This window comes from Setaria italica, chromosome IV, assembly GCF_000263155.2.
Source record: "Setaria italica strain Yugu1 chromosome IV, Setaria_italica_v2.0, whole genome shotgun sequence".
Lineage (NCBI taxonomy): Eukaryota > Viridiplantae > Streptophyta > Magnoliopsida > Poales > Poaceae > Setaria > Setaria italica.
Genome location: NC_028453.1, coordinates 31,774,728 through 31,789,120, shown reverse-complemented (window position 1 = coordinate 31,789,120; position 14,393 = coordinate 31,774,728). Strand labels below are relative to the sequence as shown.

At 50.3% G+C, this 14,393-nt stretch overlaps 2 protein-coding genes across 2 annotated transcripts; one reads left to right on the top strand and one right to left on the bottom strand.

Moving 5' to 3' along the window:
• Positions 1 to 2,177: 2,177 nt before the first annotated feature.
• LOC101785105 (probable receptor-like protein kinase At1g80640) lies at positions 2,178 to 5,702 on the top strand. The gene is made up of 10 exons (XM_004965678.2): positions 2,178 to 2,682; positions 3,247 to 3,408; positions 3,489 to 3,736; positions 3,827 to 3,959; positions 4,053 to 4,116; positions 4,246 to 4,342; positions 4,460 to 4,562; positions 4,680 to 4,798; positions 5,023 to 5,112; positions 5,200 to 5,702. The coding sequence occupies exons 1-10, from the start codon at positions 2,466 to 2,468 to the stop codon at positions 5,359 to 5,361; spliced, it is 1,395 nt and encodes a 464-aa protein (XP_004965735.1). The 5' UTR covers positions 2,178 to 2,465; the 3' UTR covers positions 5,362 to 5,702.
• Positions 5,703 to 10,134: 4,432 nt separating this feature from the next.
• LOC101784715 (plasma membrane ATPase 4) lies at positions 10,135 to 14,129 on the bottom strand. Its single transcript, XM_004965677.1, has 9 exons — positions 14,088 to 14,129; positions 13,806 to 13,925; positions 13,597 to 13,695; positions 13,362 to 13,499; positions 12,958 to 13,272; positions 12,543 to 12,869; positions 12,355 to 12,474; positions 11,202 to 12,245; positions 10,135 to 11,112 (listed from the first exon to the last, which is right to left on the bottom strand). Exons 1-9 carry the CDS (start codon positions 14,127 to 14,129, stop codon positions 10,471 to 10,473), a joined length of 2,847 nt encoding a protein of 948 aa, XP_004965734.1. The 3' UTR covers positions 10,135 to 10,470.
• Between the last annotated feature and the right edge of the window lie 264 nt (positions 14,130 to 14,393).

Below are 14,393 nucleotides of genomic sequence, written 5' to 3'. Positions count from 1 at the left end.
ATCGCATTCGAGGCGTCGGCGCGGCAGCTGGCCGCGGCGGCGAGATCTGACGAGGTGCTCCGGTCTGGTCCTCGTCACGGGGCGGGGAGCTCCAGGCTCCAGCCGCCCTGCAGGTCAAGTTGCTCGTCTCGTGTCCCAGTTTGCACCGGTCCAGACGTCCAGTTGCGCGGCACTTGCGCAGCGAGCCAGCAGACGTTCGTTCGGTTGGTCGATGACGTCCCTGAACCAGACACCCCAAAAGGCGCAGACGTGTTCTGACATGACACTTGCAGATCCTGAAAACTAAACGCCCCCCATCGAGACGTCTTTGGCTGGACGACAGAGCGATCGTGGATCACGTTTCGGAGAGAGAACTAACCGAATCAACCTGCTGAAAAAACTGGTTGAGGGAAAAGAAAAACAAGGATGGTCAAGCACGCACGGAGCAGCATCTTTATTTCTCCCCGCCGCGGCAGTACCGGTACTGAACTCCTTTCGCTGTCGCAGTACTGAACGTTCGTTGGAGCTAGTACTAGCTGCTAGCCATAAACCATGGCCAAAACGGCACGCACGACGACGCAGATCCTAGCTAGCTATCCATAGGCATAGGCATAGGCCCGTTTGGTTCTTTGTCCCTCCTGAACTTTCTGTCACATCGAATGTTTAGATACTAAGTAGAAGTATTAAATATAAATTATTATAAATTAATTGCACAGATGGAAGCTAATTTGCGAGACAAAACTATTAAACCTAATTAGTCCATAATTTGACAATGTGGTGCTACAATAAACATGTGCTAATGATGGATTAATTAGGTTTAATAGATTCGTCCTCATGATTAACCTTTGAATGTTCGACGTGATATGAACTTTAGTTCGGACTAAAGATTCAAACACTGCTAGCCCGCTAGCTAAGCCAGCCAAGGAAAAAGGCCCTGTTCCATTCAATAAAAAAAGAAAAGGAAAGAAAGGAAACAAATCCTGCATTTTCCGTTCAAAAAGAAAAGAAAAGAAAAGCATGCAGCCAAAAAACTACTCCTGCTAGACATAAACCCGAATTTGTTCTCAGATGACAAATTTGTATCCCAAAAATACCACCATGACCGTCCCACGCCACACCCCGTCGAGCGACAGTAGCAGTCAGTGCGGACGGCGACGGTGGACGAGACATTCCGAGATGCAAAGTACGGCGACGTACGACCGATTTGCCGAGCCAATCTTCCCAAACCAAGTACCATTAGCTCCCTACCCTAGCTAGCCTACCTTCTCGATGGATCCTACAACTCAGCTCCAATGCCGGGACAGGGAGGGAGATCGGAGGAGTCAGGAGAGTACAGCGTACAGGGCGGGGAGGACGATGGCCCAGTGCCGCACTGCGTTGCACAGGGGCGCCCGTTCGCCGGACTTGATGGTGGTGGCGCCCATGACGCCGGTGGGCCTCGCCGGAGAGGCAGAGCTGATGCGCATTGATTCCCCCGGGGGAGGTGGCGGATGGGCAACGAAATAATGCCGGCCCGATGGGGGCACCCCGATCCCGGATCCCCTCGTGGCGAAAACTGAAAAGAAAAACGCTGATGCCCAGGTCAGCATCTGGTCTGGTAAGTTTCTTGTTCTTTCATCTCGGGGTAAAAACTAAAAAAAGAAGTAAAAACCAAGTAATCACCGCGCCGGGAGGTTTGGAGTGGCGCTTTCGAGTGCAGATCAAGCGATCGACTGACGGACGTGCTCTGAGGTTAAGGTTAAAAATTACGAGTGCTGACAGAGACGACGTGGACTGAGCAAACACTCGAACGATGACGTGGCGAGCGGGCGAATGCGGGTGCTGAGATGCTCGCCCGAAGCTGCCGCAGTCGCAACTTCATCCAGCGTTGTTGTTTCACTCACTAGCTGACAGGTCTGAAAGACGAGAGACAGACCTGCAGAAGAGTGCCAGCGACTGAACAAGAAGCCAAGAGACGTATGGCATGGCATGGGTCGCTACAAAACAAACAAGGATTTCCAAAAAAATTACCAGTACAAACGCCACGTACGACCTCGATTCCACAGCTCCAGGCCTTCCCGTAACCACCGCACATGGCCGCTCTCACTGGCACGCGGGCCCCGCGCGGCCAGTGTCTCCTTCCTGCCCCACATCTCCCCTTGCGCCCCGAATATAAAACGCCCAGCCGCCGAGCTTCTCTTCTCTAGTTCTAGCGCTCTCTCTCTCTCTCTCTCTGCACGCACAGCGCTGCCATACCAGACTGCTCTCTGTCTCCCTCTCCCTCAAGAAAAAGACTAAAGAAAAGAGAGAGGGGAGAGCTCTGTGCGTGTCTCTCGCTCGTGGCCTTCTTGCATGCCCAATTGCCGGAAAGCTACAAGGTCTCGTGTTCCAGTGGCGGGATCTCCTCTCGCGAACGAACCAGTAAACAATTCCACGGCTCGTTTGCCTCTTTAACCGGATCGGAAGAGCAGAGAGGCGCGAGGGGGGAGGCGGCGGGAGTGGGGAGCATGAGGTTGGCGCCGCCTCCATTGCCGTTTCGGTGCTCCTCCGTCTTGGCCCTGCTTCTGCTGCTGCTGCTGGCGTCCTCCCCGTCGTCGGCCAATGGGAGGGCCGCGCCGTCGTCGCCGGGGGCTTCGCCTGTCGCCGAGCACGTTCGCGCCGCCGCTGCTGGTGCCAATGGGACCGCCTCCGTTGCTCCGGCGGTGCCGGCGCCGCCTCCCATCGGTAGGTGACTGGTTTGAGGAATCAGATGAACAGTCATTTCTGTTCCTTTTCTTAATTTTTTGGGTGCATTTTTCTGTTTATTGTTTTGATTTGGGGGGATAACTGGTGTGAGAATCTTGCAAAGTACTCCGTACTAGTATTCCCTGAACAGCTAATGGAAGCTGTTTTTGTCTCGCAATTTGCCCGAGCGAATTTGCTGGGAAATGTTATCCTTTTTTTGCCCGAGCGAATTTGCTGGGAAATGTTATCCTTTTTTATTCGAGCCCTGAAATTCTTTTTTGCAGTCTGGGATCTTGCATTTCGTTCAAATTCGAGAGAGGAGAGAGAAATAGAACCGTTGCGGAAAATTCGCTGCAAGTTTAATTGTCATCAAACCTGTTCTTCCGTTTGACGGTTTGGGTTGAAAAAAAAAGCAAGTGGTGTTTCCAGAGCAATTAATCCTTCTGAGCTCAGCGCCGTTTCGAAATACCTGATCTTTTCAACGCCCAAAAAGAAAGCGGTAACTCTGGAGTCAGTTGATGCTCTTCCTGAATTTACCTCCCTGTCTGCCTGTTGTCTCTGCAGTGATCATCGTGGAGCGGCGCCACCATTTCCACCGCGAGCTCGTAATCGCCTCCGCCCTCGCGTCCGTCGCCATCGTCGCGATCATCCTCTCCACGTTCTATGCGTGGGTCCTTTGGCGGCGATCTCGCCGCCTGGCCGGCGGCAAGGCCTACCGGAGCTCAGGTCTGCAGGACTGCTTCAACTGATTTCTCAAGATTCTCACATGGATTACCCAAGTCACCCCGCTCACCTGCATTGTGTAGACACTGCAAGGGGAATCATGCTGGTACCGATCCTGAGCAAGTTCAGTTCACTCAAGACGAGCAGGAAGGGGCTTGTGGCGATGATCGAGTACCCGGTGCTGGAGGCGGCGACGGGGAAGTTCAGTGAGAGCAATGTGCTCGGTGTCGGTGGCTTCGGTTGCGTCTACAAGGCGGTGTTCGACGGCGGAATAACCGCGGCGGTGAAGAGGCTGGAAGGCGGTGGGCCGGAGTGCGAGCAGGAATTCGAGGTGACAATTCTTGTCCATTGCTGCCAGTGATGACTGATGATGGTATTCTTCTGTTGTTGTGGTAACTGTTCCGGTTGCGGTTGCTGGCAGAATGAGCTGGATTTGCTTGGCAGGATTCGGCACCCCAACATTGTGTCCCTGCTGGGTTTCTGTGTTCATGAGGGGAATCACTATATTGTTTATGAGCTGATGGAGAAGGGATCCCTGGATACACAGCTGCACGGTACCTTCTCCTATGATTAGCCTTGTTGCTTATGGATGCAGCTCTTTCTTGAGATCTTCATATTGGGAGCTTTTCATGTGTGGTTGTCTTCAGGGCCTTCACATGGATCAGCCCTGAGCTGGCACATCCGGATGAAGATTGCACTCGACATGGCCAGGTTCTTGTGATCTTATCCCTGCACTTTCCTTCAAAATGAGTGAATTGGTGATGAATTTTAAATTGAAGTGCTGCTGCTGATTGGCTGGCTAGTAGTTTATAACATGCATTGGTGAATTAAAACTGGCAGGGGATTAGAGTATCTTCATGAGCACTGCAGTCCACCAGTGATCCATAGGGATCTGAAGTCATCTAACATACTTTTAGATTCAGACTTCAATGCTAAGGTACACACTGCTTCTCTTTTTCTTTAAGGTCAACTTATTATTCATCTTGACTGCAGGCCAGTGTTGGAAATCAGTAAAAGTTGCAAAAGTTCATATCTTTTTTGCTCACATGTGCAGATTTCAGATTTTGGTCTTGCAGTGACCAGTGGGAATATTGACAAGGGAACTATGAATCTTTCTGGAACCTTGGGCTATGTAGCTCCTGAATACCTATTAGATGGTGCGCCCTCACTTTCTTGTCAAGTTAGAATCACATCTGTATGTTGTAGACGACTTGATTAGCAACAGCGAAATTATACTTCTATCTCGTAACTTTTAGCTATTGTGTCAATTTCAGGGAAGCTGACCGAGAAGAGTGACGTATACGCTTTTGGAGTAGTGCTTCTTGAGCTGCTAATGGGAAGGAAGCCTGTCGAGAAGATGAGTCAAACTCAGTGCCAATCAATTGTGACATGGGTATGATGCACAATTTACTTTGAACATTGCTAATCTTTGATTAAGTCAAACTGAATGATTGAAATGTTCAGTAACACTATTGTCACCAATCATTCTTGCAATGTGCACTGCACGGTTTGACTAATGTAGAAAATATAGATTTCAAGATCAGTGCTAACATTTTAGCAGTTAAGTTGCAATTTATCTGTGTGCTAATATTTTACGTGCTGCAAAATCATAAACAGGCAATGCCGCAGCTGACTGACAGATCAAAACTCCCCAACATAGTTGACCCAGTGATCAGGGACACGATGGACCCAAAACACCTGTACCAAGTACTATTATGATTACCTGTTAATGTTCTTTATTTCAGATATAGTTATCTTTCTAGCTATTTTGATTGCTGTTCTGTACTTCTGCAGGTTGCAGCAGTGGCTGTTCTATGCGTGCAACCAGAACCGAGTTACAGACCGCTGATCACCGATGTTCTCCACTCCCTTGTTCCTCTAGTGCCTGTGGAGCTTGGCGGAACACTGAGGGTTGCAGAGCCACCTTCCCCAAACCTAAAACATTCTCCTTGTTGAGATGTCCTCATGACCTCATCGGTGGAAGCGGAGCACAGATTCACCCTGATGAAGTTGGATCTCTGTTTATTGTATAACTTATTGCCCTAGATGCGTGCCTGAAGATGACAGTTCCAACCTGCTGGCCTGGTTGTTGGTTGGATCAAGAGAGAATTCTGGTCTGAAAAGAGTTGCCTCCTATGTTTGTACAAAGAAGTGAAAGAAACACCACTCTTTTCTTTAGAACTTAGGGTCCTGCTGTACAGATCAAAGTTTCTCCAAACACCGTAACTTGAAAGAATTTGAGAAAGTTGTGCTTTTGGCTCCACATGGGTACCAAAGCACTTTGGCTTGCTGCACTAGTTTGCCTCTTATCATTCTCTGACGGAACTGAATATGTTTTTATGTTATTCTGCACTCCATGTTTATTTTTGCACTACAGCCATTTTACAGTCCGAATCAGAATATCAATAATAAGTTGCTTGATGCAAAAGTTCTGTTCGGTTGGTTGTGGTCTGGCTAGGGCTTTTAGCTGCGGGATATTTAATTATTTGTCATTCTAAAAAAGACCACTCCTTAAGAAGCCACTTTTAGAATCCCACCTACATATTTGTCATTGGTGAGATGATTAGTCTACATTTTTACCATTTTTGCTGATGTGGCGAGCCACGTCATCGCTCCAGCGTGGACTGAACATGACAAATGACCATAATGCCCTTACTTTCCTCCTGTTAGCCATCCATTCTACCTTCTCCTGCCACTTACGTGTTGGGACCCACGCGTCAAGATCATCTTCAACCTCCTGCCACATCCTCCCGTGCGTACGCAGCAACGCCGCTGCAGTACTCCAACACGGACCCGCGCGTCCTCGGTCGCCGCGCTCCGGTCGGCCCCGCGCGTCCGTCCCCTGCGCCGTCCGCCGTGGTCGCCCTCCAGCCCAGCCCCGCGCATCCAGCCACGTGCGCCGTCGGCCGCTGCCCTCCAGTCTGGCCCCGCGCAAGCGCCGTGACGCCATCCGCCGCCTCCACTGCCTCCCTCCAGTCCGGCACCTGTTGATGGCCTACAACTAGCTACTGGTATAACTTTGCTTCGTTGGGAACAAAGCACGGAGGAATCCAGCGTGGACGTCGGACAAAATGGCAAATGTGTTGGTAAAACTTCTTTCCAGTGGCAAATATGTAGGTGTCGTTCTAAAAATAAAATGATTTCTCAAGGAGTGGCCTATCTTAGGATAGCAAATAATTAAATATCTCCCAGCTGCCGTCCAGTCTGTTGATATTGATAATGGGGCAAGCATCTATTGAACAGGTAATAGCCCGATAGGCGAGAAGGAGGCGTCGATTATTGAAACAAGATAATAATTGTACTACCTCCAGAAGCTGTTCTTATTCGGTACAAAAAGAATCATGGCTCGCTATTTTAAACCGTGTACAAAATGGATCAAGCAACCGTGAGTTGCCAGAGATGGCTCATGGGACATGAGGCGGTTGGAGTTTGAACTTATTTACTGACCTTGTTTGATATCTTTTGCTGCTGAGTGTTGACAGTCTCATCTCAACGAGAACATCAATTACTGCCTTGTACTGCTGAAGGTAGGGCGTCAAATCTCTGAACCTAAAATTTAGTGTTCGATTCAAGGTCCATTAGAATTTAATCCGGTCTGCTGCTCTGAAATCCCTATCTGCCTGAAGTCACTTTCTTCTCGACGACGAGCTAAAACTTTACACGAGATCATTGGGACGCCATCTTAAATTTGCAATCTGTAAGGCCCTGACCAGTTGCTTTCCATGCTGAATTCGCCCAATCATTCAGAGATGCTTTGTGATGCCACTATGCCAGGTCCACTGTGAGCTCAACAACTCATGCTGATGTTAATGACTCGTGGATGCTACTGGCGTCCCATTGAATCCCTTGCTGGCATTGGCGATCAGACGAGAGGTTGCTGGGCGCCGGATTTGCTTCGTCGACAGAGAGATGGCATCCGCTTCATCCGTTCATTCAATCGGACAATAACTCCACATGCGTGGCCTTGCCGTAACAGCCTAAGCAGATCCATGCATTTCACTGCAGGTTGGTGCATAGGGCTGATTGGATTGGAAGAACTTGCTGTTGTTGCCTGTACTTGCAGGTCCAAAGTTTTCAGATGACCATTCCTGGTACATGCTTCCTGCCTGCCTGTAGTCAGTCCTTTGCTTATCTTGGGACGCAGAGGCCGGGATTCATGCTTCATTATCTTAAGCTCATTTATCGTCAGCTCGATCTTTCTTTGCCAAGTGGTAACTATTGCAGTTGCATTTGATATGTATATATGTATACTCAACTGACAATGAAGTGCTGGCTGTATTCAGTTCAGCGTTGCCATCAGAGCACAGGACAGAGCTGTATCCATGGCCATTGAGAGTGGGTAACAAGTCGCTGTGGTGTATGAAAACAAGGCATTCTCTTCTTTGAGATTGAACAAAGCGAAATATTCAAATACTGGAGGGAATTTAGGAGAAGATAACATAACAGAGATTAAAGCCAATCGTGAACCCACAACGCGACACAGGGACGTGCCAACAGTGGCCAGGGCTGCAACCTACTCGCATCGATGCGCCATGCTCCTCTCTTCTTCTTATTTTTTAAATCCCCCTTCTTTCTTAGTTTAATTTTTAAAAAGGTTTTCTTCACGATCGTTTTACTCGTTGTCGAGTTGTTTTTGATAGCGACGACACTTGGATCAAAGTACGCGGTGCATGACGATGTTCATCTGACTTTTCCGCGGTTGTTTAAAGCTCGAAGAGAGAGGAGGAGACGGATCAGGCAAACAAAAATCCCATCGTGTCGAGTGTCGGTCTTCCTCTATCAGTGCCATCCTTTCCTCATAGATGCTCTCTTCCTTTCGGGAGTACATACTCCCTCCGTTTCAAATTGTAGATCGTATTAAAATTTATAGGTGCAGAGTTTTTATTTATACACTTAGATATAGTGTAATCTATGAACTTATAAAACCAAAACGACCTACAATTTAGAACGGAGTGATTACTTGTTTTAGCGTGAACACTTCTCTAAACATAAGATCCAAATAAAGCTAGCATAGTACAAATATGAATGCCTGACATTGCAGGTTGATTGTATTCAAATTGGAACTCTGCTCAAAACCTAAGACCGAAAATAAACTCTTAGACCCCGTTTGGATCATTGGAATTGAATTCCATCCTAATAATTATAATTTAGACACAAACTAATTAAGCTCATATAATTGTATGTGGAATATAGTTGTATATTATAGTTGGTGATATGGGAGAGATACTTATATGATGCACTTCTACTATAGAGAAGCGAGTCTAAGAGCGTGCTATAAGAATTGAATTCCATTCTAATAACCATAATCTATAGAATCAATTTCCATCTCCCACCCCATGAATTTAAGATAGGCTTATATCTAAACTTTGGAAAGTTGTGGAATGCCACATTCCAACATAAATTAGCCTACTCCATTAAATAGATTCCAATTCCTTCAAAATGAAGGGACCCAAACGAGGCCTTATTGAATTATGTGCACAGTAGCAAGACAACAAAGCACAAAATGCTTCAACTAAGAGCATATACATCCGTTGGTGCTAAAGAGAAGCAAGGAGAGAGAAATGAGTTGGCGCTGGTGCTAGGTGATGTACACGCATGGGTGCTAAGCCTAGGTACCGCGTACCAGTGCTAAAATAAATTAGGAACAAAATTAAATATTTAAAATCACTTTAGCACTACATTGGGGGAAGGGATAAAGTGCATGATGCTACTCCATTTGTTCTAAATTATGGACGTTTTAGTTTTGTACTAAGTCAAACCTGTGTAACTTTGGTCATATTAACATCTACAATACAAAATGAATACACTATCAAGACATACTCCGTGTTTCATGGTAGATTAAACGTTTACTTGCACCAAAATAAAAGAGGCAGGAGGATCGGCCTTACAGTAAACGTTTGGGCCCAAAAGGCCGTAGTTGAACTGCAAGGCTGAAAACATCTCGGGTCTCAGATAATGGGCCGAAAGGATTACACGGCGTTTTAGAAATGCATCCATTTTTAATGTACAACATGAATCGTTTGAAATGAACTGTTGTATCTGCAATTGCGGAATTGCATCAGAAGTACTGATTTATCTATGCCATTTCTAATCTGATATCACAATGTTCACAATATTAGACAATGCAACTACGCTGCTAGTTTTGGAAGTACATCACATTTACTGACAAGGAAAATCTCTTTCGAAAGAACAATTGTATCTAGAGTTCCAAAAGTGCAGCAGATGTACCATACCATTCTAATTTGATATTCCTCTCTGAATATATGACGTCTGTGGCAAGCTAATTAAATGCCATATGTTTTGAAACAGATAGAGAGTATCACAATTAAACAGTGCAATTATGCTGCTAGTTTTGGAATTGCATTCATATTTACTATACAAGGGTAAATCTTTTAGAAGGGAATAGTTGTCTCTACAATTGGAAATTCGCAGCCAATGTACAGATTTTTAATCTATACCATTACAATTTGATTTTTCACATTTAATCATTCTCTTTTTATATCACTAGTGATAAATTTCTAGGATTTTTTTTGCAGTGAAAATTTATGCTTCCTCAAAGTAATTAACACAATTATAATCTGAGGCAAAAAATGAAGTTCTGCACGAAATGAACATGCATGAATGAAATTCGTATGCATTCCGAAAAATCTTGTATTTGCATGTCTTCAATAAGAGAGAAAAATTACAGCTGCCTAACACAAAAAGAAAGAGATATTAATAAACCCCTAGCCAAAAGATCAACATTTACCATCGCCTGAATAGTTGAACAAAAGTGATGCATGGCATTAGAAGTAACCTTGAAATTATTCTGCTCTGCAGCAAACACACATCCTTAGATTAAATCCTACTGTTTCCTGGAATTATTTATCTCACCTACCGACTCGATTACGCTGAAATGTAAAAGAAGACAAGTAAAACTGAATCCTACAGTTCTTCTAGATCGATGGCACGAGCTGCTTCTCTGCATCGATGTCTCTCACTGCATGTAATTAACTTGTAGCAATATCTACGAGGCGAGGAAGCCAAAACCATGGAGAGGAGGAGGCCTCGTCCGATCGATGGAGATCAGACGGTGTAGTTATGTTGGATGGTGTCGATGTCGAGCCCCTTGAGCTTCACCACCGACTCCACGTGGCCTTTCAGCGTGTGGAGCTCCCTTAGCCTGGCGATCTCGGCGCGCCGCTTGGCCTGCTCGGCAATCTCCGAGAGCTCGATGAAGTCGTTGTTGTTCTCGGTGTTGAAGAGGCCCGACGACTCTGGCTGCTGCAGGCCGTGCAGCGACCGCTGCGCGATGGCCCACTGCGCCTCCCGCTTGCTCTTGCCGTAGTCGAGCTCGTTGGCGAAGGCCGTCTTGTTGTCGAACACGTTGTTCCACTGCTTGCCGCTGAGGAAGTAGCGGATGGCGAACTTGAAGATGTCCAGCGGGAAGAAGGTGACGATGGTGAAGAGCCAGATCACGGCGCCCCAGCCCCAGCCGATGCCCTTGATCCGCGCGAACGGCCAGTGCGCGTACACCGCGATCAGCGTCGCCACCAGCTGCGCGGCCAGGAAGGCGACCACCAGGAGCAGGCCCGGCCGCTCCACGAAGAACCAGCTCCTCGCGCGGGTCACGAAGATGAGCGCCTGGCTGATGATGCTCACCTGGAGGTACACCGCCGCCATTAGCTCCTCCGTGCTGTCCCCGATGTGCCGCACCCCGAACGTATTCTGCATTGCGTGCAAAAAGACAGAGTGAGCAACAGAAGAGATGCATTGTCTTGCATTTTGAGAGGAGATCAAGGAGGGTTATGTGTAACCGTGAAGAAGGAGGTGTCGCGGACGGCCCAGAAGAAGAGGACGGTAGCGAGAGCCTGGTAGGTGCCGAGGACGACGCCGGTGGCGAAGATCTCCTGGAGGCGCCAGGCGTCGGGCACTGGGGACGGCTTCACGCGGTCCTTGGAGATGGTCATGATGGTGCCGTCGTTGAGCACGGCGATGATGAGCACCATGAAGGGCGCGAAATCGAACCGCCAGATGAGCGCCAGGAGGAGGAAGCCGAGCACCACCCGGATGGTGATGGACACCGCGTAGATGGTGTAGTTCTTCATCCTCTGGAAGATGGCGCGGCTCGTCAGCACGGCGCTGATGATGACGCTAAGCCCTGGCTCCGTGAGCACGATGTCCGACGCGCCGCGCGCCGCATCCGTCGCGTCCGCCACCGCGATCCCGATGTCCGCCTTCTTCAGAGCCGGCGCGTCGTTCACGCCGTCGCCGGTCATCCCGCAGATGTGCTTCCGCTCCTGCAGCCGCCGCACGATCTCGTACTTGTGCTCCGGGAAGACGCCGGCGAACCCGTCCGCCTTCTCGATCAGCTCGTCCACGGGGAGCCCGCCCGTGTCGCCGTCCTTGAGGAGGGAGCTGGACGGGTACATGTTGGTGCCCATGCCGAGCCGCCGCCCCGTCTCCTTGCCGATGGCCAGCTGGTCGCCGGTGATCATCTTCACGTTCACGCCGAGGTTGAGCGCGCGGCGGATGGTCTCGGCGCTGTCGTGCCTCGGCGGGTCGAACAGCGGGAGCACGGCCAGGAACTGCCACGGGCTGCCCGGCGCGTCCTTGTTGCCCTCGGGGACCCTCTGCCGCGCCACCGCCAGCGAACGCAGCCCACGGTCCGCGAACTTGGCGATGATGGCGTGAACCCGCCGGCTCACGTCGTCCCGGAGCCGGCACAGGTCGATGATCTGCTCCGGCGCGCCTTTGCTGATGCGGTGCCATGTCCCGTCGGAGTCGATGTAGGTGATGGCGGTGCGCTTGTCGACGGGGTTGAACGGCATGAAGTGCACCTCCTGGATGCCGGCACGGGCCTGTGGAAAACGTCCATGACTCGTGAGATCTGTGAATCGCCGCGGCCTGAAGCAAAATTCAGTGGTTTATGCGTGCACGCTGTCGGCCGATGAGATGAACATCGCTTACCTCCCTAGGGTCGGCGAGCATTCCGACGATGGACGCGTCGATGGCGTCCTGGTTCTCAGTTCTTGATGCTCGAGCTGCGTAAAGGACTACGGCGTCCTTGTCCAGATCCTTTACAAACGGCTGAAACCAAAGAAACATTTGATCAATGTCAAACACAACGCAGAAAAAAGAAAAAAACAAATGTGCACCTCGATCATGTTCTTGTCGACGGTGAGCTTGTTGAGGGTGAGCGTGCCTGTCTTGTCACTGCAGAGCACGTCCATGCCGGCCATCTCCTCTATGGCCGTCATGCGCTTGGTGATGGCGCCCTGCTCCGAGAGCCGGTGCGACCCGATGGCCATGGTCACCGACAGTACGGTCGGCATGGCGATGGGGATCCCGCCGATGAGCAGCACGAGCAGGTTGTCGATGCCGTCGCGGTACTGCCGGTGCTGGATCGGGTACATGACGATGATCTCGATGAGCATCCCGACGGCGATGGAGCAGATGCAGAAGTTCCCGATCGCCGTCAGCACCTGAACGCCAAAACACCATGAACGCGTGAGCCCTCAGCGTCACGTGTCGTGAACAGTAGCATCAGTGGAGGGGATGTCGTGTGATGACCTTCTGGAAGTGGCCGACGTTGTTGGTGCTGTCGACGAGGTGGGCGGCCTTGCCGAAGAAGGTGTGGACGCCGGTGGCGATGACGATGGCCTCGATCTCGCCCTGCTTGCAGGTGGAGCCGGAGTAGATGCTGTCGCCGGGCATCTTGTTGACGGGGAGCGACTCGCCGGTGAGCGCCGACTGGTCGATCTTGAGGGGGTCGCCGTCCATCAGCCTCGCGTCCGCCGGGATGATGTCGCCGAGCTTGATGCTGATGATGTCGCCGGGCACCAGGATCGCCGCGTCCTGCTCCGACCACTTGCCGTCCCTCAGCACCTGATCCACGATTTACGTCATCATGCACGAATAAGAAAAATGAAATATTAAAAAAAAATCACTGGTGGATCACAGGGCCGTGAGCGTGCCTTGGTCTGCGGGGCGAGGCTGGCCATGAGGGCGGCGGCGGCGTTGCCGGCGTTGTTCTCCTCGATGAAGCTGATCGTGGAGTTGATGAAGAGCAGCGTGACGATCCCGACGAAGTCCTGCCAGTCCGGCGGTCTCCCCTGCACGGACACAGACACGCTCGCACCCGTCATTCACTGCACGTAACGTCTCGAAGCGTTGCGACGAAACAGGCGAATGCGGCGGCGCGCGGCGTACCCCTCCGTTGGCGAGGACGATGGCCATGATGGCGGCGGCCTCCATGACCCAGGAGAGCGGGTTCCACATGAATCCCAGGAACTTGAGCAGCTTGCTCTCCTGCAGAATTCACATGCCACATCATTCGTGAGATCTAGGATTGAAGGATCGTCACGGATCAATTGCAAATCGACGAGTTCTTGATCGGACAGGGTGGGACAGGACATGACCTTCTTTTCCTCGAGCTTGTTGGGGCCGAAGATCTGGAGCCGGCTGGCGCCATCGTTGGAGGTGAGCCCGTGCGGCGACGACTTGAGGACGGCGAACACCTCCTGGATCGGGATGCTCTCCTGCAAACCGGCCGGCGCCACACAAACACATACAAACCACGGCAGGATTAGCCACGGATGGATGGCGATCGATCACTCACGATTCACGAACACAACAAGAACACACGATCCGCAGAACATCTCTTGCAATCAAAATGGCAGGGAGGAGGAGAAGGAACTGACGAGGTCGACATTCTCGTTCTTGAGGTCCTCGAGCGACGCCATGGCCGCGGCGCGTGGATCTGACACTAGCGAGCGAGAGCTAGGTCTTGCAACAACGCAGCCTCGAGCTGATGAGGCTCTTGAGACTCGTTCCAACAAGGTCCGGGTGAAAGAGTGGTTGTGGGGTGAGAAGGCGGCAAGAAATAAGGGGGGGTCGCAACAGCCCGTTCCAAGAAGGCCCCCCCGGTATTACGGGAGGGGATCCTGGGCACCGCTATGGTTTACATGCCGGTCGAATCGCAACGGCTTCGTTTCTGTGTGAGTGCA

Bases quoted from the DNA above. Each gene is read 5' to 3' on its own strand.
- LOC101784715 (XM_004965677.1), bottom strand. From the start codon at position 14,129: ATGGCGTCGCTCGAGGACCTCAAGAACGAGAATGTCGACCTC. The intron at 13,696-13,805 runs GTCATGTCCTGT...TGAATTCTGCAG, and splicing joins ACAAGCTCGAGGAAAAGAAG to GAGAGCAAGCTGCTCAAGTT. The intron at 12,246-12,354 runs GTAAGCGATGTT...CGTTTTCCACAG, and splicing joins TGCTCGCCGACCCTAGGGAG to GCCCGTGCCGGCATCCAGGA.
- LOC101785105 (XM_004965678.2), top strand. From the start codon at position 2,466: ATGAGGTTGGCGCCGCCTCCATTGCCGTTTCGGTGCTCCTCCGTCTTG. The intron at 4,117-4,245 runs GTTCTTGTGATC...TAAAACTGGCAG, and splicing joins ATTGCACTCGACATGGCCAG to GGGATTAGAGTATCTTCATG. The intron at 4,343-4,459 runs GTACACACTGCT...TCACATGTGCAG, and splicing joins ATTCAGACTTCAATGCTAAG to ATTTCAGATTTTGGTCTTGC.